Source organism: Somniosus microcephalus, chromosome 4 (assembly GCF_052327205.1).
Source record: "Somniosus microcephalus isolate GS21.2 chromosome 4, FLI_Smic_1.0, whole genome shotgun sequence".
Classification (NCBI taxonomy): Eukaryota; Metazoa; Chordata; class Chondrichthyes; order Squaliformes; family Somniosidae; genus Somniosus; species Somniosus microcephalus.
Genome location: NC_140990.1, coordinates 87,654,381 through 87,681,070, shown reverse-complemented (window position 1 = coordinate 87,681,070; position 26,690 = coordinate 87,654,381). Strand labels below are relative to the sequence as shown.

At 46.0% G+C, this 26,690-nt stretch overlaps 2 protein-coding genes across 2 annotated transcripts in view; both read right to left on the bottom strand.

The window, feature by feature from the left end:
* The window catches only part of LOC147119460 (uncharacterized), a 29,134-nt gene extending 7,589 nt beyond the window's left edge, over positions 1–21,545 (bottom strand). The window contains exon 1 of the mRNA XM_085985026.1: positions 21,279–21,545. The gene's annotated coding sequence lies outside the window, so the exon portion shown is untranslated. The remainder of the gene's footprint in view (positions 1–21,278) is intronic.
* A 2,502-nt stretch (positions 21,546–24,047) lies between these two features.
* LOC147119459 (uncharacterized) lies at positions 24,048–26,275 on the bottom strand. The gene has a single exon (XM_085985045.1). It carries the CDS (start codon positions 25,752–25,754, stop codon positions 24,936–24,938), a length of 819 nt encoding a protein of 272 aa, XP_085841171.1. The 5' UTR covers positions 25,755–26,275; the 3' UTR covers positions 24,048–24,935.
* Between the last annotated feature and the right edge of the window lie 415 nt (positions 26,276–26,690).

Below are 26,690 nucleotides of genomic sequence, written 5' to 3'. Positions count from 1 at the left end.
TGAAGGTCGATAAATCCCCAGGATGCCGGTATGCCTGACATCGGTAGTGGGGAAAATGCTAGAGTACATTATAAAAGATGTAATAACAGAGCACTTGGAAAACAGTGACAGGATCAGACAAAGTCAACATGGATTTACAAAAGGTAAATCATGCTCGACTAATCTACTGGAATTTTTTGAGGATGTAACTGGTAGAATAGATAAGGGAGAACCAGTGGATGTGGTGTATTTGGACTTTAAAAAAGGCTTTTGATAAGGTCCCGCATAAGAGATTAGCGTGTAAAGTTAAAACACATGGGATTGGGGGTAAGATACTGTCTTGGATAGAGAACTGGTTGGCAGACAGGAAGCAAAGAGTTGGAATAAACGGGTCTTTTTCTGAGTGGCAGGCAGTGACTAGTGGGGTACCGCAGGGATCGGTGCTAGGACCCCAGCTATTCACAATATATATATAAATGACCTAGACGCGGGAACTAGATGTAATATCTCCAAGTTTGCAGATGACACAAAGCTGGGTGGGTGTGAGGAGGATGCAGAGAAACTCCACTATGATTTGGACAGGTTGGGTGATTGGACAGATACATGGCAAATGCAGCATAACGTGGATGAATGCGAGGTTATCCACTTCGGTGGCAAAAACGGGAAGACAGATTATCTGAACGGCAATAGATTGGGAAAAGGGGAAGTGCAACGAGACCCGAGTGTCCTTGTGTACCAGTCGCTGAAGGTAAGCATGCAGGTGCAGCAGGCGGTTAAGAAGGCAAATGGTATGTTGGCCTTCATAGCGAGAGGATTCAAGTGCAGGAGCAAGGATGTCTTGCTGCAGTTGTACAGGGCCTTGGTGAGACCACACCTTGAGTATTGTGTGCGGTTTTGGTCGCCTTATCTGAGGAAGGATGTTCTTGCCATGGAGAAAGTGCAGCGAAGATTCACCAGACTGATACCTGGGATGCCAGGAATGACGTATGAGGAGAGATTGGGTCAATTAGGCTTATATTCGCTAAAGTTTAGAAAAATGAGAGGGGATCTCATTGAAACTTATAAATTTCTAACAGGACTAGATAGACTAGATGCAGGAAGGATGTTCCCGATGGCGGGGGAATCCGGAACCAGGGGTCACAGTCTAAGGATAAGTGGTAAGCCAGTTAGGACTGAGATGAGGAGGAATTTCTTCACCCAGAGAGTGGTGAACCTGTGGAATTCTCTACCACAGAAGGCAGTGGAGGCCATTCATTAAATATATTCAAGAAGGAGTTAGATATATTTCTTAACGCTAAAGGGATCAAAGGATATGGGGAGAAAGCAGGGACAGGGTACTGAGTTTGGATGATCAGCCATGATCTCATTAAATGGCGGAGCAGGCTCGAGGGGCTGAATGGCCTACTCCTGCTCCTATTTTCTATGTTTCTATGTGACCCTGAAGCCCCGCCCACTGTGTTCCTGGCCAAGATGGCCGCGCATGCGCCGTGATCCCGCTCTGTCCAAGATGGCGGCCAGTGACCCCGCTGACCCGGGCGGTCGGGCCTGTCACCGCAGGGCAAACACAGGGCCCGTGCGCTCTTACTCAGGCCCGGGGGCCTACACCGGGTGTTTATGAAGCTTCCCGGCCTGCCCGCGGCTCCAATTCCTCCCCGAGCCCACAATCACCTACCGCCTGCCAGAACCGTCTCTTCCGCTTCAGACCATCGCCAACACTGGCACTGCGCTTGCTCAGAGCACCGCCCGGTCCCGCGCCTGCGCACTGGGCTCCTGTGGTCATTCTGCCGTGCGGGGGATTTTTACTCTTATTTAGCCCAGTGGTACTGAGGCCAATTATAGACCCTGAGCTGTCTTGGCTGAGATCAACCAACAGCACAGATCAAGGATTGAACTTGGGACCTTCCCAGTCAGTTGTGCAGAGTGTTTTAAAATTTGGGGGAGGGTTAGAACAGAATATTTTGAAAGGAATGTTACTCCACCTTTAAAGGAAACCTTCATTAAACTGCAAAATTCTGAAGTCTTTCAAAAATTGAACAAGCAAAAAGTAGTGAGACATTTTAGAAAGGCTCAAGTCACTAAAATAGACAGGTTTACAATCACTGCACGAGTACAGAAGGGTGCGACTGTTAACAGGAGCTCTGTCAGTGAAGTGCTCCGACACTCCAAGATAAACCAGACTGTCCCTTTAACTATAAAATATACAAAGTAAAGGGGTCACGGTCCATTTAAATATCTGCCCCATTCCCCCAGGCAGTGGGAGGAGGAACAGCGCATGGTCTCTTTATAACCTGACCTAGCAGGCCACATGAGGAAACCCACTGTGTGTGGAGCGGGGCCTTGGGAACCAGCTCTATGGGGGGGATCACCTACACAGAGACACCAAATCCAGGGACCACTTACAATGAGAAACCAAATCCAGGGACCACTTACACTGACACCAAATGAAAAAGGACACATCCAGTGACACTGGCATCATCAATAATTGTTTCCATCCCAGATCCTAACCCGTCAACATAACCACTAACTTCTAATCCTAACTAATAACCCCTATTCCTGACACTAACAACTAACCCATAACCACAACCAGTAACCCCGAAGTGTAACACCTGCCCCGAACCCCAAGACCCCAACCACTAACCTTAAATTGTTCAGTGCCATTAGTCATTGTGATGTCACCGGTGATGCAGGTTGGCCGTGTTGTCAATAGTCATTGTGATGTCATCAGTGATGCAGGTCGGTCGTTTTGTCAATAGTCATTGTGATGTCACTGGTGATGAAGGTCGGCCGTGTTGTCAATAGTGTAAGATTATCATGGATTAGTTGGTTTTTAGAATACTTGCTTACTATCTTATAATCATCAGTAATGGATTTATAACCGTGTGTAGGAATTAAATATAAAAGTCTGTAATCATCAACTGTATGCAATGGTAACCTGAATTATGTATAACATGTAACCCTTCTTTATGCTTAAAAGTCTGTGAGTAAGCTATAACCAGACAACCTGGGGTGAGAGAGAGATTGCCGTGGTCGAATAGACTGCAGTTAGCCTGGGAACCAAGGTGAGCTGCAGTTACCACTGTGTGGAATGTTATCACAGCCGCAGTGAATTAAAAACAAAGGCCAAGTTCAAGGGCCGTATCACAACCAATGAGACATGTTCCTTTCGTATTGCCATAACTACCCCAGATATGAGTCTTGATGTCAAACGCAAATGATGTAAAAGTGTCAGCAGACTAAAGCCCGTGTAAACCAGGGTGCTGCAAATGTGGCATCTTTATGATTGGATTTTGGGTCTGGGTGTCAGCCAGTGATTGGTTCAAGAGGACTCCATAGGTTTTGAATAAGAGTAAGAGTGTAGGAAGGGGGTCTTAACAGCCACAAATTGTAGAAGATTTCAGGAGCAGAGGATTTCAGGAATAACCAAGGAGACACCCGGGAGATGAAGAGAGACAAGAGACACAGGGTGCAGCCTGCTCACAATTGCGCTTCTACCCAGAGTATAAGTGGTAATATCAGTCTCAATTATACTCTGTAAACTGCTGCTCGAATACTGTAATATATTAAGTCTAGCTTGTGCTGAATAAAGTTAAATCACTGTCCCCAATACGGGTCAACCTCGAATCATTTGGAACCAGGGTCCCTCTGGGATCTTAAAAACTGGTGAGCCAAGCCAGGAGGTTGATTGACAGTTAATTCTTTTATAAATTATTCGGTACAAGTAAGATCCTAGGACGGGTGCAGTTAGTGTGACCAAGTCATTTAAGGAAAGCCTTCGGGAGGGTGTGGGACACTGCGACCTACCAGCAGTAATAGCAACAGTTAGTAGAAATGGCGGGCTTCACAGAAGTTGAGCATGTCAGAGATAAAGAGTTCAGATAATTATGTGTAACTGATTTAGTATCGTTTCTGACGAGTCCAGAAGCAGACTCATATCAAAAGGGGAGAGAGAGGGTCCAGAGCCAAGTGTGTCTGGGAAAGGTCGAATTAGACAAAGGGAAACACTTGTCAGGCTATGCAGCACATTTCTGTGCACAGCGCGGTGAAGTAAGGGAAGGGGAACATTTAGAACAGAGAATAAGAGGTGAACATTTAGAACACAGAGAATAAGAGAAGGGGAACATTTAGAAACACAGAATAAGAGAAGGGGAACATTTAGAACAGAGAATAAGAGGTGAACATTTAGAACACAGAGAATAAGAGAAGGGGAACATTTAGAAACACAGAATAAGAGAAGGGGAACATTTAGAACAGAGAATAAGAGGTGAACATTTAGAACACAGAGAATAAGAGAAGGGGAACATTTAGAAACACAGAATAAGAGAAGGGAAACATTTAGAACCACAAAGAATAAGAGAAGGGGAACATTTAGAACAGAGAATAAGAGAAGGGAAACATTTAGAACAGAGAATAAGAGAAGGGAAACATTTAGAACACAGAATAAGAGAAGGGGAACATTTAGAAACACAGAATAAGAGAAGGGGAACATTTAGAAACACAGAGAATAAGAGAAGGGGAACATTTAGAACAGAGAATAAGAGAAGGGGAACATTTAGAACACAGAATAAGAGAAGGGGAACATTTAGAACAGAGAATAAGAGAAGGGAAACATTTAGAACAGAGAATAAGAGAAGGGGAACATTTAGAACACAGAATAAGAGAAGGGGAACATTTAGAACAGAGAATAAGAGAAGGGAAACATTTAGAACACAGAATAAGAGAAGGGGAACATTTAGAAACACAGAATAAGAGAAGGGGAACATTTAGAAACACAGAGAATAAGAGAAGGGGAACATTTAGAACAGAGAATAAGAGAAGGGGAACATTTAGAACACAGAATAAGAGAAGGGGAACATTTAGAACAGAGAATAAGAGAAGGGAAACATTTAGAACAGTGAATAAGAGAAGGGGAACATTTAGAACACAGAATAAGAGAAGGGGAACATTTAGAACAGAGAAGAGAAGGGGAACATTTAGAACAGAGAATAAGAGAAGGGGGACATTTAGAACAGAGAATAAGAGAAGGGGAACATTTAGAACAGAGAATAAGAGAAGGGGGACATTTAGAACAGAGAATAAGAGAAGGGAAACATTTAGAACAGAGAATAAGAGAAGGGGAACATTTAGAACACAGAATAAGAGAAGGGGAACATTTAGAACAGAGAATAAGAGAAGGGGAACATTTAGAACACAGAATAAGAGAAGGGAAACATTTAGAACAGAGAATAAGAGAAGGGGAACATTTAGAACACAGAATAAGAGAAGGGGAACATTTAGAACACAGAATAAGAGAAGGGGAACATTTAGAACACAGAATAAGAGAAGGGGAACATTTAGAAACACAGAATAAGAGAAGGGGAACATTTAGAACAGAGAATAAGAGAAGGAAAACATTTAGAAACAGAGAATAAGAGAAGGGGAACATTTAGAAACACAGAATAAGAGAAGGGGAACATTTAGAACAGAGAATAAGAGAAGGAAAACATTTAGAAACACAGAATAAGAGAAGGGGGACATTTAGAACACAGAATAAGAGAAGGGGAACATTTAGAACAGAGAATAAGAGAAGGGGAACATTTAGAACAGAGAATAAGAGAAGGGAAACATTTAGAACACAGAATAAGAGGTGAACATTTAGAACACAGAATAAGAGAAGGGGAACATTTAGAACACAGAATAAGAGAAGGGAAACATTTAGAACACAGAATAAGAGAAGGGAAACATTTAGAACAGAGAATAAGAGAAGGGGAACATTTGGAAATGCAGAACATAATCGAGGGAAAATGAATGCCAGCAGCTGGAAACCAGGAATCTGGGATCTCAGCAAATGAAGGGAAAAAACCAGGAGAGCCAGGACAAGCTGCTGAGACGACAGTTTAAAGGGTGAAAAAAGAAAGGTAAAGTTGAAACCGTCGTTGAAGCTGTCAGCTTCTGTACCGAGAAAAATAAAACAAGGTTACTGAGTGAAAGGAACCTTAAAGGAAGCTGGGATTTCAGTTTGTGTTAAAGTGGGTGTTAAAGTGAGGAAGTTTTCCTGACTGTGAATCTTTAAGCAGTTACAGTATTTATTTTGTCTGAAAGTCTGTCTTTAAAAAAGTGTCTGTCATTTTTTTTTAGCTCCACCCACTATTCTGTGCACAGAACTAAAAGCCATTTAACCTTTTGTAATCTTGTCTTGGATGTTGGAAGCATTTGGTACTCTTGGAGTTCATAACCCATTACAGGGATCAATATTTCTAAGTTGCGTAAATGTGTGAAAATGTTGAGCATGTTCATTTCAATTTAAGATTGTGCACCCAGAATTGGGGAAAAGAGAACTTTGAACTACAATTTCAGTTAAAAACTCTGGTGTGAAAAGGATGACAACAGCAAAAACAAAAAAGTTTGTTCAACAAAAGATAAGTTTCAGTCTAAGATTTAACCTTGGAGTAGCAGTTGCCATGGTGCCTGGTACTTAATTGGAATTTCCAAAGCACTTTGATTTGATTTCTTTCAATGTGAAACTATTTTTTCCAGTTAGATTCTGTATTTTTAGTCATTTGGAAAAGTGCCTGAAGACAAAGAAAGATGACATCATTTACTGGGGTTTTTGTAAGCGTGGGTTATTTTGATTATTTTGTCTGTTCTGTATCGTGTTTTGGTTTTTTTAAATATTGGTCTGAATTAAATTGGAATTATTGAGGTTAACTATTAAATTGTGAAAAACCTGTCTTTCATTGCGGCTTCAGTGAAATTCTGGTTATTATTTTTAATTATGTGAGGCTTTCTAGTTCCGGATGTGAGACTTTCACGTTGGCAGTTTTGAATTTCTTAAATGTTTAATGATTCGAATTGGAATTTTGGGATACTTGAGGTGATCCTGCTTGTTAAACATTTTGGTTGTACTGGAAAATATTGGGGTTGGAAACCTCTCTGAAACAAAATGCTAAAAAGTTTAGAAACAATTGGGAGTTTAATCTAAAATGCTGCCTTCATGAGAATGTTTTATTTAGAGTTAATAAGATGTTACATAGAAACAGAGAAAAATAGGAGGAGTTGGCCATTCGGCCCTTCGAGCCTGCTCCGCCATTCAATATGATCATGGCTGATCCTCTATCTCAATACCATATTCCCACTTTCTCCCCATACCCGTTGGTGCCTTTTGTGTCTAGAAATCTATCTATCTCCTTCTTAAATATATTCAGTGACTTGGCCTCCACAGCCTTCTGTGGTAGAGAATTCCACAGGTTCACCACCCTCTGAGTGAAGACATTTCTCATCTCAGTCCTAAATGTTCTACCCCGTATCCTGAGACTGTGACCCCTCATTCTAGAGCCCCCAGCCAGGGGAAACATCCTCCCTGCATCCAGTCTGTTTAGCCCTGTCAGAATTTTATATGTTTCCACGAGATCCCCTCTCATTCTTCTAAACTCTAGTGAATACAGGCCTAGTCGACCCAATCTCTCCTCATATGACAGTCCTGCCATCCCAGGAATCAGTCTGGTGAACCTTCGCTGCACTCCCTTTATGGCAAGTATATCCTTTCATAGGTAAAAAGACCAAACCTGCACACAGTACTCCAGGTGTGGTCTCACCAAGGTCCTGTATAACTGTAGTAAGACATCCTCGCTCCTGTACTCAAATCCTCTTGCAATGAAGGCCAACATACCATTTGCCTTCCTAACTGCTTGCTGCACCTGCATGTTTGCTTTCAGTGACTGGTGTACAAGGACACCCAGGTCCCTTTGTACATCAACATTTCCCAATCTATCACCATTTAAATAATACTCTGCCTTTCTGTTTTTCGTACCAAAGTGGATAACTTCACATTTGTCCACGTTATACTGCATCTGCCATGTATTTTCCCACTCACTCAACTTGTCTAAATCGTCTTGAAGCCTCTTTGCATCCTCCTCACTACTCACAATCCCACCTAGTTTTGTGTCGTCAGCAAACTTGGAAGTATTACATTTGGTTCCCTCATCCAAATCATTGATATATATTGTGAATAGCTGGGGCCCAAGCACTGATCCCTGTGGTATCCCACTAGTCACCGCCTGCCACCCCGAAAAAGACCCATTTATTCCTACTCTCGGTTTCCTGTCTGTTAATCAATTTTCAATCCATGCCAGTATATTACCCCCAATCCCATGTGCTTTAATTTTGCACACTAACCTCTTATGTGGGACTTTATCAAAGGCCTTCTGAAAATCCAAATGCACGACATCCACTGGTTCTCCCTTATCTATTCTACCAGTTACATCCTCAAAAAACTCCAGCAGGTTTGTCGAACACAATTTCCCTTTCATAAATCCATGTTGACTTTGTCTAATCCCGTTGATATTTTCTAAGTGTCCTGTTATCACATCCTTCATAATAGACTCTAGCATTTTCCCTACTACTGAGGTTAGGCTAACCGGTCTGTAGTTCCCTGTTTTCCCTCTCCCTCCAATCTGCAGGAACTGTTCCATAATCTATAGAATTTTGGAAGATGACAGTTGGTAGCACTCTCGCCTCTGAGGCATAAGGTTGTCAGTTCAAGTCCCACTCCAGAGACTTGAGCACAAAAATCCAGGCTGACACTCCAGTGCAGTACTGAGGCACTGTCAGAAGTGCCGTCTTTCAGATGAGACATTAAACTGAGGCCCTGTCTGCTCTCTCGGGTGGATGTAAAAGATCCCATAACACTATTTCGAGAAAGAAAGACTTGCATTTATATAGTGCTTTCATGACCACCAAATGTCTTAAGTGCTTTCCAGCCAATGAAGTACTTTTGAGGTGTAGTCACTGTTGTAATGTACGAAAGAGCAGGGAAATTATCCCCGGTGTCCAAGCCAATGTTTATCCCTCAATCAACATAACTGTGTGGCATAACTGTGTGGCTGTTAAGGCTTCCAACACCATCATCAAGTTTGCGGATGACACCACGGTAGTAGGCCAGATCACCAACAACGATGAGTCAGCCTACAGGGAGGAGGTCCAGCATCTCGTGAAGTGGTGCGCCGATAACAACCTGGCCCTTAACACCAAGAAAACAAAAGAAATCATTGTGGACTTCAGGAAGTCCAAAGGCGGAAGTCACACCCCCATCCACATCAATGGGGCTGTGGTGGAAAGCTTTAAGTTCCTCGGAGTCCACATCACGGAAGACCTCTCCTGGTCCCTCAACACCTCCTCTCTGGTGAAGAAGGCCCAGCAGCGTCTATATTTCCTAAGGAGGCTGAAGGGATGTAATCTGTCACCCCTGATCCTCTCTAACTTTTACCGCTGCACTATAGAGAGCATCCTGACAAACTGTATCACAGTATGGTATGGCAGCTGTAGCTACTATGACCGGAAAGCCCTGCAGCAGGTAGTCAAAACTGCCCAACGCATTACCGGCACCCGGCTACCGACCATAGAGCACATATACCAGAAACGCTGTCTACGGAGGTCACAGTCCATCATCAAAGACCCTACCCACCCCAGCCACAGTCTGTTCGCCCTCCTGCCATCTGGGAGACGCTACAGATGCATTCGCACCCGTACGACCAGATTTAGGAACAGCTTCTTTCCCAGGGCTGTCATCCTACTGAACTCCACAAATAAACTCTAAAGCCTGCACATCTGCCAATGCACTTTATTATGGTTATGTTTATGTTAATGTATTACAAGCCAAATGTAATGTTGAATGTTTAAATGTCTTAATCCAAATGTACACTCTCGGGGGCCGCAAGCCTACATTTCGTTGTACTGCACTTGTGCACTAACAATGACAATAAAAGTTGATTTGATTTGATTTGATTTGATTTGAAAAGGATAATAGCAAAATACTGCAGATGCTGGAAATCTGAAATAACAACAGAAAATGCTGGAAACACTCAGCAGGCCAGGCAGCATCTGCAGAGAGAGAGAAACAGAGTTAACAAAATGATAGATTATCTGGTCATTATCACATTGCTGTTTGTGGGAGCTTGCTGTGCGCTAATTAACTGCCACATTTCCTACATTACAACAGTGACTACACTTCAAACAGTACTTCATGGCTGTAAAGCACATCAAGACGTCTGATGGTCATGAAAGGCGCTATATAAATGCAAGGCTTTCTTTCTTCACTGGTCTCACCAGCGACCGCTTCTGGCTGATGGTAGATTGACAGCCGAGAGTCCGCGCAGGCGCACACGGAGCGGCGGTTTGTGCCGAGTCCGGCACAGCGACCCCTCCCGGTCACCAAGGGCAACAACCGTGCATGCCCAGAGGACACCAACCCCCTCCCCCACTTGGAGCTGCGCCTGCGCACTCGGATCCTGTCGGACGGAGCATTCCGGGGAAAGGCCTTGGTGTCGGTTCCAGAGTCGCGATCGGTGACGCAAAGTGAGCTTTCTCCGCTCCGATTGGGTGGAGAATCGCGCGGGGTGGGGGGGGAGGGGTGGATCAGGAGAGAATAAAGAGAAATAGAAAAACCTGAGAGTCCGCGAGGGCCCGGACTGAGTTGGACGGAGCACGTGATCGCCTCGGGGACATGTGACCTGGGTTCACGGCCTGATTGACGGGAGCTTCCGACCAATAGGGAGCGAGCGGGGCGGGGCCTCCAACCAATCGGGGAGCCCGAGGGGCGGGACTAGCGCCGGCTGATTGTCTGATCCGCAGGACAGCGAGTTTCTCCAGTCCCTTGTTCAGGGCCCAGGGGAGGCTGTGGGCATTTATTCCCCTTATTGGACACAAGGCTCTTTGTCTCACAACACACTGGCTCAGGTTTTAACAATCGGTTTACAGGGAATAGTGAATTGAAAATTGCAAAACTGAGATTGTTAGAATTACACAGGATTACACAGGATATACGGCACAGAAGCAGGCCATTCGGTCCAACCAGTCCATGCTCCACACGAGCCTCCTCCAGTCTTTCCTCATCTAAATCTATCAGCATAACCCTCTATTCCCTTCTCCCTCATATGCTTGTCCAGCCTCCCCTTAAATGTATCGATATTATTCGCTTCAACCACTCCCTGTGGTAGCGAGTTCCACATTCTCACCACTCTCTGTGTGAAGAAGTTTCTTCTGAATTCCCTATTGGATTTCTTGGTGACTATCTTATATTGATGGCCTCTGGTTATGCTCTTCCCACAAGTGGAAATATTCCCTCTGTAGCCCACTGGCGGAAGGGTCGAGAACCAGCGGACACAGATTTAAGGTGATTGGCAGAAGAACCAAAGGCGACATGAGGAAAAACTTTTTTACGCAGCGAGTGGTTAGGATCTGGAATGCACGGCCTGAAAGGGTGGTGGAGGCAGATTCAATCACGGCTTTCAAAAGGGAATTGGGTAAGTACCTGAAAGAAAAACATTTGCAGGGTTACGGGGAAAGGGAAGAGAGTGAGAGGCGGGAGGTGGAGGGGGTGAAGAAGAGGGGATTTATACATTTGAACCTCCAAAACACGCGACTTCCACCACCTAGAAGGGCAAGAGAAGCAGGTGCATGGGGACACCATCGCCTCCAAGTTCATAGAATCATAGAAAGTTACAGCATGGAAGGAGGCCATTTCGGCCCATCGTGTCCGCGCCGGCCAACAAAGAGCTATCCAGCCTAATCCCACTTCCCAGCTCTTGGTCCGTAGCCCTGCAGGTTACAGCATCCCAAGTGCACATCCAAGTACTTATTAAATGTGGTTCGGGTTCCTGCCTCTACCACCCTTTCAGGCAGTGAGTTCCAGACCCCACAACCCTCAGTGAAGAAATTTCCCCTCAAATCCCCTCTAAACCTTCCACCAATTACTTTAAATCTGTGCCCCCTGGTTTTTGACCCCTCTGCTAAGGGAAATAGGTCCTTTCTATCCACTTTATCTAGGCCCCTCATAATTTCATACACCTCAATAAGGTCTCCCCTCAGCCCCCTCTGTTCCAAGGAAAACAGACCCAGCCTATCCAGTCTTTCCTCATAGCGAAGATTCTCTACTCCCAGCAACATCCTTGTAAATCTCCTCTGTACCCTCTCTAGTGCAATCACATCTTTCCTGTAATGTGGTGACCAGAACTGCACGCAGTACTCTAGCGGAGGTCTAACTAGTGTTTTATACAGTTGAAGCTTAACCCCCCTGCTCTTGTATTCTATGCCACGGCTAATAAAGGCAAGCATTCCGAATGCCTTTTCTTAACCACCTTATCTACCTGGCCTGCTACCTTCAGGGATCTGTGAACATGCACTCCAAGGTCCCTTTGTTCCTCTACACTACTCAGTGTCTGACCATTTAATGTGTATTCCCTTTCCTTGTTAGCCCTCCCCAAATGCATTACCTCACACTTCTCCGGATTGAATTCCATTTGCCACTGTTCTGCCCACCTGACCAATTTATTGATATTGATATCTTCCTGCAGTCTACAGCTTCCTTCTTCAGTATCAGCCAGACAGCCGATTTCAGTATCATCTGCAAACTTCTGAATGATACCCGCTATATTCAAGTCAAGATCGTTGATATATACCACAAAAAGCAAGGGACCCAGTACTGAGCCAGGGTATTGGTGAGACCACACCTGGAGTACTGCGTACAGTTTTGGTCTCCTTATTTAAGGAAGGATATACTTGCATTGGAGGCAGTTCAGAGAAGGTTCACGAGGTTGATTCCGGAGGTGAAGGGGTTGACTTATGAAGAAAGGTTGAGCAGGTTGGGCCTTTACTCATTGGAGTTTAGAAGAATGAGAGGTGATCTTATTGAAACATACAAGATACTGAGGGGGCTCGACAAGGTCGATGCAGAGAGGATGTTTCCCCTCGTGGGGAAATCTAGAACTCGGGGGCACAGTCTCAGAATAAAGGGTCGCCCTTTTAAAACTGAGATGAGGAGGAATTTCTTCTCTCAGAGGGCTGTAAATCTGTGGAATTCTCTGCCCCAGAGAGCTGTGGAGGCTGGGTCATTAAATACATTTAAGGTGGAGAGAGACAGATTTTTGAACAATAAGGGAGTGAAGGGTTATGGGGAGCGGGCAGGGAAGTGGAGCTGAGCCCAAGATCAGATCAGCCATGATCTCATTGAATGGCGGAGCAGGCTCGAGGGGCCAAATGGCCGACTCCTGCTCCTATTTCTTATGTTCTTACAGCCTCCCTCCTCACAGCTGTAATTGATTCTTTTTAATCAATATTGCGACCCCCCTCCTTTTTTATCCCCCTCTCTATCTCGTCTGTAAACCCTGTAACCAGGAATGTTGAGCTGCCATTCCTGCCCTTCTTTCAGCCCTGTCTCAGCAATAGCTACAATATCATACTCCCACGTGTCTATCTGTGCCCTCAGCTCATCTGCTTTATTCCCTAGACTGCTTGCGTTGAAGTATATGCCATTAAGCATTACCAAACTCCTTTGTTGTCTATTTTCTCGCCTTTTTTTCCTCTGCCTTCCAAACTCACTGACTCATTTTCTGCCTTCCATTTCCAGCTTTGCTTCTCTCCCTTCTGAATCCACTCTCAGGTTCCCATCCCCCTGCTAAGCTAGTTTAAACCCACCCCACCAGTACTAGCAAACCCCCAGCGAGAACATTCGTCCCGGCCCTGTTGAGGTGTGGCCCATCCAGCCTGGTACAGGTCCCACCTCCCCCAGAAATGGTCCCAATGCCTGAGGAATCTAAAGCCCTCCCTCCTGCACCATCTCTCCAGCCACGCATTCATCTGCTCTGTCCTCCTATTTCTGTACTCACTAGCACGTGGCACTGGTACTAATCCGGAGATTACTACCTTTAAAGGTCCTGCTTTTTACTCTCTTTCCTAGCTCCCTAACATCTGCCTGCAGGACCTCATCCCTCTTTCCGCCTATGTCGTTGGTACCGATGAGGACCACGACGTCTGGCTGTTCACCCTCCCCCCTCAGAATGTCCTGCAGCTGTTCAGTGACATCCTTGACCCTGGCACCAGGGAGGCAACATACCATCCTGGAGTCACGTCTGCGGCCACAGAAACGCCTGTCTATTCCCCTAACTATCGAATCCCCTGCCACTATTGCTCTTCCGCTCTTCTTTGTCCCCACCTGTACAGCTGAGCCACCCATGGTGCCGTGGACTTGGCTCTGGCTGCACTCCCCAGAGGAACCATCGCTCCCACCAATACTCAGAACTGAATACTGGTTAGCGAGCGAGATGTAGTCAGGGGACTCCTGCACTACCTGCCTGGTCCTCCTCTTCTGTCTGGCGGTCACCCATTCCCTCTCTGCCTGCACACTCTTAAGCTGTGGGGTGACCACCTCCCCAGGTCTGTTCTAACAAGCTGTGACTACACTGGCGATATTTATATTTAACTGATTTACAACATTTGTGATCTGACCCTGCTCAAACCATAACCACAAGGATATCTGTGCATTGTTCTGACTGTGACCACAAGGCTGTCACTATCACACACACACACCGTTTCCTTCTTTCACATCTCCATACACAGACCATCTCTTTACACATTCCCTTTCTACACAATTGCAGGCGACGTGAGCAAGGACGTGAGGCTCATTCAAAGACACACTCATTTCATGACAGCAAAGGTTACACTGGGACAAATCTTCAGTTATTTTCATTACAGGCACAATGCAGAGTAAAGATGAGACTTGCATTTATACAGCTTCTTTCATGACCTCAGGACGTCCCAAAACACTTTACAGCCAATGAAGTACTTTTGAATCGTAGTCACTGTTGTAATGTAGAAAACACGGCAGCTAATTTGTGCACAGCAAGCTCCCACAAACAGCAATGTGATAATGACCAGATAATCTGTTTTATTTTAGTGATAAATATTGGCCAGGACACCAGACATCACTCCCCTGCTCTTCTTCTCAATAGTGCCATGGGATCTTTTCCACCCGAGAGAGCAGACGGGGCCTTGGTTTAATGTTTCATCTGAAAGACGGCACTTCCGACAGTGCCGCACTCCCTCAGTAGTGCACAGAGTGTCAGCCTAGGTTCTTGTGCTCTAGTCTCTGGGGTGGGACTTGAACCCACAACCTTCTGACTCAGAGGCGAGAGTGCTGCCCACTGAGCCAAGGCTGACACAGCAGCACCTCAACACTGCCTCATCACCCTGCAAGCTTCTGTTCAATAGATTTGCTGAATAAATTTAAAACCAGGTTCCAAGGCGCGATGCTCTATTCACACATCGAAGGTGAGAGAGATGCTGTGGGACACACACTGAGTCCAGTAGCTGACAGTGATTAACAGACTGGGTTTTGTGTTTAGTGATCCCGGGCGTGTTACCTAGATACCAAGGCTAGGAGAGGCACTCTGGAAGGTTTGGAGAGCTGGGACTTGTCCATGAGAATAACTGAAGGTACAGAGTCATAGAGTTATACAGCACAGAAAGAGGCCCTTCGGCCCATCGTGTCCGCGCCGGCCATCAAGCCCTGTCTATTCTAATCCCATTTTCCAGCACTTGGTCCGTAGCCTTGTATGCTGTGGTGTTTCAAGTGCTCATCCAAATGCTTCTTGAATGTTGTGAGGGTTCCTGCCTCCAGCACCCTTTCAGGCAGTGAGTTCCAGATTCCAACCACCCTCTGGGTGAAAAAAGTTTTTCCTCAAACCCCCTCTAAACCTCCTGCCCCTTACCTTGAAACTATGCCCCCTGGTTATTGACCCCTCTACTAAGGGGAAAGGTTAATTTCTATCTACCCTATCTATGCCCCTCATAATTTTGTACACCTCAATCAGGTTCCCCCCTCAGCCTTCTCTGCTCTAAGGAAAACAACCCCAGCCTGTCCAGTCTCTCTTCATAGCTGAAGTGCTCCAGCCCAGGTAATATCCTGGTGAATCTCCTCTGCAACCTCTCCAATGCAGTCACATCCCTCCTATGGTGTGGCGACCAGAACTGCACTCAGTATTCCAGCTGTGGCCTAACTAGAAGTTTGTACAGCTCCATCATAACCTCCCTGCTCTTATATAATGCCTCGGCTAATGAAGGCAAGTATCCCATATGCCTTTTTAACCACCTTATCTACCTGTCCTGCTGCCTTCAGGGATCTATGTACATGCACACCAAGGTCCCTCTGAACCTCTGTCCTTCCTAGGGTCCTACCATTCATTGTAAATTCCCTTGCCTGGTTAGTCCTCCCAAAATGCATCACCTCACACTTTTCAGGGTTAAATTCCATTTGCCACTGTTCTGCCCATCTGACCAACCCGTCTATAACATCCTGTAGCCTGAGGCTTCCCTCCTCGCTATTTACCACTCCACCAATTTTCATGTTATCTGTGAACTTACTGATCATACCCCCTACATTGATATCTAAATCATTAATGTACACTACAAACGGCAAGGGACCCAGCACCGATCCCTGCGGTACACCACTGGACACAGGCGTCCAGTCACAAAAATAACCTTCGACCATCACCCTCTGCCTCCTGCCACTAAGCCAATTTTGGATCCAATGTGCCAAGTTGCCCTGGATCCCATGGGCTCTTACCTTCTTGACCAGTCTCCCATGCGGGACTTTGTCAAAAGCCTTACTGAAGTCCATGTAGACTACATCAACTGCACTACCCTCATCCACACACCTAGTCACCCCCTCGAAAAATTCAATCAAATTGGTTAGACATGATCTCCCCCTGACAAAGCCATGCTGACTATCCTTGCCTCTCCAAATGGAGACTAAATCTGTCCCTCAGAATTTTTTCCAATAATTTCCCTACCACTGATGTTCGGCTCACTGGCCTGTAATTCCCTGGCTTATCCCTACTACCCTTTTTGAATAATGCTACTACGTTAGCTGTTCTCCAGTCCTCTGGCACCTCCCCTGTGGCCAAAGAGGTTCTGAAAATTTGTGTCAGAGCCCCTGCAATCTCCTCCCTTGCCTCACACTGCAACCTGGGATACATCTCGTCTGGGCCTGGGGATTTATCCACTTTTAAGCCCGCTAAAACCACTCGTACCTTCTCCCTCTCAATACTAATTTGTTCAAGTATATCACAATCTCCCTGCCTGATTTCTATGCCTACATCGTCCTTCTGCATAGTGAACACAGATGCAAAATATTCATTTAAAAACTCACCTACATCTTCCGGTTCTACACAAAGATTGCCACTTTGGTCCCGAATGGGCCCTACTCTTTCCCTGGTTATCTTCTTGCCCTTAATATACTTATAAAACACCTTGGGATTTTCCTTTATTTTGCCCACCAGTGTTTTTTCATGCCCCCTCTTCGCTCTCCTAATTTCTTTAAGTAGCCCCCTGCACTTTCTATACTCCTCTAGGGCTTCCACTGTTTTTAGTCCTTTGTATATGCCAAAAGCCTCCCTTTTTTCCCCTAATCCATTCTTGTATATCCCTTGAGACATCCAGGGTTCCCTGGGCTTGTTGGTCCCACCCTTGACCTTTATGGGAACATGTTGACGTTGTACTCTCTCTATTTCCTTTCTGAACGACTCCCACTGTTCTGATGTGGATTTTCCTACAAGTAGCTGATCCCAGTCCACTTTAGCCAGATCCTGCCTTATCATATTAAAATCGGCCTTCCCCCAATTTAGAACCTTTATTTCCGGTCCATCTTTGTCCTTTTCCATGACTACCTTAAATCTCACCGAATTATGGTCACTGTCACCAAAATGCTCTCCGACTGACACATCTACCACTTGCCCGGCTACACCTGGAATACTGCGTGCAGTTTTGGTTTCCATATTTAAGAAAAGATATACTTGCTCTCGAGGCGGTTGATTCCAGAGATGAGGGGGTTGATGTATGAGGAAAGGTTGAGTAGGTTGGGACTCTACTCATTGGAGTTCAGAAGAATGAGAGGCGATCTTATCGAAACATATAAGATTGTGAGGGGGCTTGATTGGGCGGATGCGGTGAGGGTGTTTCCACTGATGGGTGAGACTAGAACTAGGGGGCATAATCTTAGAATAAGGGGCTGCCCTTTCAAAACTGAGATGAGGAGAAACTTCTTCACTCAGAGGGTAGTAAATCTATGGAATTTGCTACCCCAGAGAGCTGTGGAAGCTGCAACATTAAATAAATTTTAAATGGAGGTAGTTTCCGAGCAGATAAGGGAATTAGGGGTTATGGGGAGAGGGCAGGGAAGTGGACGTGAGTCTAGATTCGGATCAACCATGATCCTATTGAATGGCGGAGCAGGCCCGAGGGGCCGTATGGCCTACTCCTGCTCCTACTTCTTATGTTCCCTAGAATTAGGTCCAGTACCGCCCACTCTCTTGTAGGACTTTCAACATGCTGGCTCAAAAAGTTCTCCTGGATGCACTTAAAGAATTCCGCACTCTCTAAGCCTTTCACACTCCGACTATCCCAGTTAATATTGGGGAAGTTGAAATCCCCTACTATTATTACCCTATCATTTCTACACTTCTCTGAGATTTGCCTACTGTACAGGCTTACAACTCAGAATTACCACTTGGCAAGGTACTGGAGGGCAAACAGTAACTGGGGCTGAACCCCACCATCACACAGCACCTTCAGTATAGGCTCACAGCTCAGAATTACCACTTGGTGAGGTACTGGAGGGCAGACAGTGACTGGGGCCGAACTCCAGCCTGTAACCAAGGAAATTTGTAACACTGAGGCTGAAATTTCACTTCCATGCGCCGGGGGTGCAGGCAGTGCTGGGCACAGAGGGAGCAGCAAACCGGGTTCAGAGTTGGCACGCTGGGATTGCTCTTCACCGGGGTTTTACAATAAACATGTGCTGGGGCCCAAGCCCAATGGCAAACGTATGGATTCCAATCCCTGGGACTGCACATGGGAATTCTAACCCCGGGACTGTACATGGGGATTCTAACCCTGGGACTGGACATGGGGATTTTAACCCTGGGACTGGACATGGGGATTCTAACCCTGGGACTGTAGATGGGGATTCTAACCCTGTGACTGTACATGGGGATTCTAACCCTGGGACTGTACATGGGGATTCCAACCCTGGGACTGTACATGGGGATTCCAACCCTGGGACTGTACATGGGGATTCCAACCCTGGGACTGTACATGGGGATTCTAACCCTGGGATTGTACGTGGGGATTCTAACCCTGGGAGTGCACATGGGGAATCTAACCCTGGGAGTGCACATGGGGATTCTAACCCTGGGACTGGACATGGGGATTCCAACCCTGGGATTGTACATGGGGATTCCAACCCTGGGACTGTACATGGGGATTCTAACCCTGGGACTGGACATGGGGATTCCAACCCTGGGACTGTACATGGGGATTCTAACGCCGGGACTGTACATGGGGATTCTAACCCTCGGACTGTACATGGGTATTCCAACCCTGGGACTGTACATGGGGATTCCAACCCTGGGACTGTACATGGGGATTCTGACCCTGGGACTGTACATGGGGATTCCAACCCTGGGACTGCACATGGGGAATCGAACCCTGGGACTGTACATGGGGAATCGAACCCTGGGACTGTACATGGGGATTCTAACCCTGGGACTGTACATGGGGATTCTAACCCTGGGACTGTACATGGGGATTCTAACCCTGGGACTGTACATGGGGATTCTAACCCTGGGACTGTACATGGGGAATCGAACCCTGGGACTGTACATGGGGAATCGAACCCTGGGACTGTACATGGGGATTCTAACCCTGGGACTGTACATGGGGATTCTAACCCTGGGACTGTACATGGGGATTCTAACCCTGGGACTGTACATGGGGATTCCAACCCTGGGACTGTACATGGGGATTCCAACCCTGGGACTGTACATGGGGATTCCAACCCTGGGACTGTACATGGGGATTCTAACCCTGGGACTGGACATGGGGATTCCAACCCTGGGACTGTACATGGGGATTCCAACCCTGGGATTGTACATGGGGATTCCAACCCTGGGACTGTACATGGGGATTCTAACCCTGGGACTGGACATGGGGATTCCAACCCTGGGACTGTACATGGGGATTCTAACCCTGGGAATGTACATGGGGATTCCAACCCTGGGACTGTACATGGGGATTCTAACGCCGGGACTGTACATGGGGATTCTAACCCTCGGTCTGTACATGGGTATTCCAACCCTGGGACTGTACATGGGGATTCCAACCCTGGGACTGTACATGGGGATTCTGACCCTGGGACTGTACATGGGGATTCTAACCCTGGGAATGTACATGGGGATTCCAACCCTGGGACTGTACATGGGGATTCTAACCCTGGGACTGTACATGGGGAATCGAACCCTGGGACTGTACATGGGGAATCGAACCCTGGGACTGTACATGGGGATTCTAACCCTGGGACTGTACATGGGGATTCTAACCCTGGGACTGTACATGGGGATTCTAACCCTGGGACTGTACATGGGGATTCTAACCCTGGGACTGTACATGGGGATTGCAACCCTGGGACTGTACATGGGGATTCTAACCCTGGGACTGTACATGGGAATTCTAACCTTGGGACAGTACATGGGGATTCCAACCCTGGGACTGTACATGGGGATTCTAACCCTGGGACTGTACATGGGGATTCTAACCCTGGGACTGTACATGGGGATTCCAACCCTGGGACTGTAGAAGGGGATTCTAACCTTGGGACTGTAGAAGGGGATTCTAACCCTGGGGCTGTAGAAGGGGGAGCCCAGCTCTGGGGTTCTTTGTTACAATTGTGTGTGATGTTAACTGTGTGCTCTGCTTTTACCAGCGCGTTCAGGAGAGATGGTGAGAAATCTGAAGTGTGGAGGGTCTGAATCAAATAACTGAGTCAATGTATTATTCTTCCGGGCACTAGGACCCGGTGTGCAGTTTTGGTCGCCTTATCAGAGGAAGGATGTTCTTGCCATGGAAGGAGTGCAGCGAAGATTCACCAGGCTGATACCTGGGATGGCAGGAATGACGTATGAGGAGAGATTGGGTCAATTGGGCTTGTAATCGCTGGAGTTTAGAAGAATGAGAGGGGATCTCATTGAAACTTATAAAATTCTAACAGGACTAGACAGACTAGATGCAGGAAGGATGTTCCCGATGACCGGGGAGTCCAGAACCAGGGGTCACAGTCTAAAGATAAGGGGTAAGCCATTTACGACAGAGATGAGGAGGAATTTCTTCACCCAGAGAGCGGTGAACCTGTGGAATTCTCTACCAAAGAAGGCAGTAGAGGCCAATTCATTAAATATATTCAAGAAGGAGTTAGATATATTTCTTAAGGCTAAAAGGATCAAGGGATCAAGGGATATGGGGAGAAGGCAAGGACAGGGTACTGAATTTGGATTGGATCAGCCATGATCTGATTGAATGACGGAGCAGGCTCGAGGGACCGAATGGCCTACTCCTGCTCCTATCTTCTATCTATGTTTCTGTGTTTGGGAACAGACACTGAAGCCCCGCCCACTCTTTGTTCCTGACCAAAATGGTTGCGCATGCGCCTTGCTACTCACTGAATCAAGATGGCGGCCGTTTTCCTGGGCCTGTGACCGGGAGAAGCCCCGAAGCTGCAAACGTGGGACCTTCAGGTTTTGATTCGGGGTTTGCGGCGTGCACCAGTTGTTTATGAAGCCTGCCCGCCCACCCGCCGGTCCATTACTGCGCTCCGTCCGCCTGCTTCTTTGCGAGAATCCGGAGCTAGTCTCTTTCCTCACTATTAAAACATTTCACGCACCGCGCATGCTACAAAGCCAGGCGGGTTCCGCGCCTGCGCACTGAGCTCCTGTAGTGTGGGTGTGGCACAGTCTCCCCCGCGGGGAATGCTGGGTAGAAACCCTGCCATTTAAAGGCCACATATGTGAATAGAACAGGATTTACCGGGATTGCATTGAGCACTGAATTATGTTCATTCTGGCAGTTAGAGTTTGTTTCTGCTGATCTTAATAACCCCTATAACTCGGATGGAGATTAATATTCTGTATTAAAATTGAATAAATTAGCTTTGTTTCAAACATACAGTGTGTCGAATATTTGATTTCTCTATGATAAAAAGAGATTAGAGTCATAGATTCATACAGCACAGAAGGAGGCCATTCGGTCCATCGAGTCCGTGCCAGCTCTCTGTAGAGCAATCCAGTCAGTCCCATTCCCCCGCTCTATCCCTGTAGCCCTGCAAGTTTATTTCCCTCAAGTGCCTATCCAGTCTCCCCTTGAAAACATTGAGGGTTAGATTATGTCAGCCCCGAGGAGGTGGGTATGGAGGCAGGATTGCCGGTAAAGTTGCAGAATTTGGGGGCGGGTGGCAAACCCGCCCCTCAACCCGCCTCCGTGCCCTCTTGCCAGGAGGCGGGAAGCCGTCCTGCCCTGGGTCCCGTCTCCTCGAGGCGGGAAAGGAATTAAAGCCTATTCAGTGCCTGTTAACAGGCAGAAAATAGGATTATCCCCATTTTCTTTCTGAAGAGCAGGCTTCCTGACCTCAGAGAACTCTATCAGGGTGTAGGAGACGAGTAGGAGGTCTGCAGGGGTCAGAGGGGCCTGAAAGTGCGATGTAGAGGTGAGTAATGGGTGCAGATGTGGAGTGGTAAGTATGTAAGGTGAGTGTAAAGTGTTAGAAAATGTTCACTTACCTTTGTTTCTGCCTACAGCCTTCAGCCACTGTGGAGCCAGAGGAGCCAGAGTCCCAACATCTCCATTGTAGATATCACAGACTGGCTGTTGGATCCTCCGAACCAACAGCCAGGTGATTTCTGCAAAGTTGAAAGGTTTGATGATCCCTGAACACAAGGACTCATCAAACTACACAGAATGTCAGTGTTTGACCGCTTGACAGGCGACATCCATTGTTCCATTACAGTTTTTCCTGTCAGTCTTTGGTTCCATTTTACCCTGGCTAGATCCTTTCGCATCCCATTGAAGTTAGCCCCAGTCCAGTTTAGAAGTTCCACTCCAGATTGTTCCTTGCTCCTCTCCATTGCTAATCTAAATCTTATGATACGATGATCACTTGTACCCAAGTGTTCTCCCACAGACACTTGGTCGACCTGACCCACCTCATGCCCCAGCACCAGATCCAGCAATGCCTCCTAGTTGGGCCAAGAACATACTGGTCAAGGAAATTCTCCTGAACACATTTCAGAAATGGCTCCCCTCCTTTCCCTTTTAACCTAGCATTATCCCAATCGATATTTGGGTAATTAAAGTCCCCCAATATCACCACTGTATAGCTCTTGCATATCTCTCTGATTTCCCTGCAGATTTGCTCCTCTACCTCCCTCTCACTATTTGGAGGCCTGTAGAATACCCCCAATAGTGTGATCATACCCTTTTTGCTCCTCAACTCTAACCAAATGGATTCTGTCCTTGTCTCCTCAAGAACATCCTCCCTTTCCAACATTACGTCTTCCTTAATCAGCACTGCCACCCTATCTCCCTTTTTTCCTTCCCTATGTTTTCTGAACATCTTGTACCCTTGAATATGAAGTGCCCTGTCCTCACTGTTTTTAAGCCACATTTCTGTTATTGCCACAACATCATATTGCCACACGGCTAATTGTGTTTATAGCTCACCAACCATATTCACCACACTTTGTGCGTTTACGTACCTGCATTTTAAACCCATTTTTGAATTTTTCATAGTCTTTCCTAGTCTGCTCCGATCTAATATAGTACTACTTCCGCCTCTAGTACTACTTTCTTCTCGAGTACTATCCAACACACTCGCTCTTTTATGCACCTTATTCCTCTTTTCTACTCTATATGCTGGTACCCATCCCCCTGCCAAGCACGAGCAAACCTCCCTGTGAGAATATTGGTCCCGGCTCTGTTGAGGTGTAACCCGTCTGGCTTGTACAGGTCCCACCTTCCCCAGAAAGAGTCCCAATGTCTCAGGAATCTAAAGCCCTTACTCCTGAACCATCTCTCCAGCCACACATTCATCTGTTCAATCCTCCTATTCCTGTACTCACTAGCACGTGGCACCGGGAGTAATCCAGAGATTACTACCTTTGAGGTTCTGCTTTTTAATCTCTTTCCTAGCTCCCTATAGTCTGGCTGCAGGACCTCATCCCTCTTTCTGCCTATGTCGTTGGTTCCAATATGGACAACGATCTCTGGCTGTTCATGCTCCCCCCTCAGAGTGTCCTGCAGCCGCTCAGTGACATTGTAAGCGAGGAAAATCTGGATGGTAAAACAGAACTAACAGACTCAGGTGTTACCCAGATCAATAGTTTATTACGAGTGCACACGGGAGAACCACCTCAGCCAACCCCAGCTCGAGGCACCGTTCTCAGAGGAAAAGTAACAATACAGCTTAGTTTATAGTTTATTAGACAACATCCACTTCTTACTACTGGGGTGTATACATGGGAATATTGATACATCATTGGTTTACATGGTTCATCAATCAACTACTAAGCCTGTCCTTCGAACTCGAGTACCCCCTGAATACGTCAGTAAAAAGCTTGTCGACTGTAGGAGGCTTCATATTCATGAGCTATCTCTTACTCTTGTTATCGGTGTGGGAAAGTATTTTCCAGCAGAGACATGGCTAGCTGGATACAAAACCACATTGAATTATGCAGCCGGCTGACTACTTCTTCAAGACCTTATTTGCTGCTACTTCTTAATCGTGTCTTTGTACTCTTATCTCTTCCAAGAACAGGCTCTTTCTAAACAGTTACCAGGTTGTAATTACAAGCAACATTTCAGAATGCCTTTGGTCAGCTAATTTCTATTTATGTTAGTCTAAAAGTGTTAATATAGCCAAGTATCCCATGGTGCTTTGCATTTGTTTTCCAGCTAACAAGGCTAAATGGTACCTTTCAGATAGTTTTATACCGGTCGAATATTGAGGACCCCTTTATATCCCTTAAACCAAATTTTATCCTAACAATCCCCCCCTTTTGGCCCTTGGCTAAGCCCAAGGTAGCCAACCCTTATCCATCACCCATGGTTGCCCATAGGTTTGCCCCGCTTAGTGTTGCCCTTTTGCAAGCACCCAGGCATCCCCTGGATACTTACATATGCAGGATGCTGTACCTCATCTAACCAGGTTCCCTTCATGGTGGCCACCAGTCCGGGTGGAAGAGAGGCAGAACATCTGATAGTCCTATCAAACTATGATTGTCTCCCCTTTTATATGCACCTTACCCCGGTAGATAATCCTCCCGGTATCACTCAGACGTGTCCTTTGTTGAGATCAAAGAGGCACTGGGGACATTCTCACCCAGGCTCTGCTTTACTGCCTTGGCCAACCTTTTCATCCTATGCCTACGACATTTATTACAGGCCATGAAAATCAAGAAGCACATTACAACAAACTGTACTACTACTAATACATGTGAAATTAATCTAATCCAAGGATGGATCTGTATATTCAGTCCCCAACTCCAGAGGTGATCCCACCAAGTGGTGACTTTAATTTGGTCAATGTCATGTTTAATGTTTTTATTGTTCTGTTGTAGGTTATAATAAACCTTCTGGGAGAGGCGTATCTCCATTCGCAATACTTTCAAGTGTTCAGGCAACGGGGGTATCGGATACCCAAATGTGTTCTGATAGTCTTTTAAGTCTTTCTTGATATCTTCAGAAACTTGTAAGATGGTGAGGTTATGCTGGTGTATCTCCACCAATTCCTCGTGTCCAATCCGTACCGGGATTTCAGGAATGAAGCAGAACTCTGGACTTGGAATATCACAAGTTAGATTGGCATATTTAAACATTTTCAAATTAGTTGTAACACAATATTCACCCTTTCCAGCATATGCCACTTGAGTGGGTTTTAAATCCGCCTCTAGGGCCTCCATGGTACAGTTAATATCCTGATTGGTACCAGTATTGTTAAACCCACACTGTGCCTCTGGACTGTGTCCAATACTATGTGGACATACAGTGATAGCGTGCCTAGTAACACATCCCTCCAATTTTGTTCCAGCCAAATTCCCTTTAATCTTTACAGCATATGGTAACATATTGTGATGGGATATGTGCATTCCGTCCTTCACTACCCCAATATTCTGGATTCGGTACACCTCTGTCCTTGGGCCTCGGGTGCCATTACCGGTATTACCAATACCAACCCTAGGAGCCCTCCCCCGTCAGGTTTACACTCGGCTTGTGTGGGGTGCACCCGAACCATTGCTCTCAACTGGCAATCCGTCAAGCTCCTGCCTGCTACTGCCCGTTTAGAGGTACCGTTCCCCCTTGTGCCCACCGGTCAGGTTCGCCCTTAATTGTTGATTCGTTATCCATAAGGGTACTTCCCCTGCCTGTATCTGGGCCAGGTTTTCTCGGGTTTGTTCCACAGTCCAGTTACCATATGTGCTACATATGTCATTAGCAGCCGCCTGCTGAGATGCATTGTACTCTTCTTTTATTAACTTATTAATGGTTTGGGTGTGTGTTTCTAGCACTTTAACTATCTTTTGCAAATGTATGGTCAGCGTTTGATCCTCAGATAATTCTTTATCTGTATTTTCATTTAATATATCTTTAATGTGAGACCCTAGGTCTCTAACCTTTTGATCTAGTGTCGCCAAATCAATAGTGTTAACAACTGAGGTACTCATATTAACGGCAGTTGCTGCGTCATTTATCACAGACCTTTTACGTCTCCATATCTGTTTGTGTTTTTTACAGTGCCCACCTCCATTCCATGTCGCACCTTGTTTTAATACTTGAGTTAGAAGGTGTTAATATAATTGTTGAGTTTTGTTAGAACACCACGTAGGTAAGGCCATATCTGTCAAATCTAGCACTACCGGTACAAGTTCATGTTGCACATTATCATGCAATTAGTTTACAAGATAACTTCCATTTATCAAATCATAATTTTCCTTCTATCACTGTGGGGAAATATTAACTTAACATTAAGAAACTTAAATTTAATAATGTCCAATATCTTTAAATTTCATACTAAAGTTGTTGCT

Coding starts and splice junctions, on each gene's coding strand:
- LOC147119459 (XM_085985045.1), bottom strand. CDS start 25,754: ATGCACATATCCCATCACAATATGTTACCATATGCTGTAAAGATTAAA.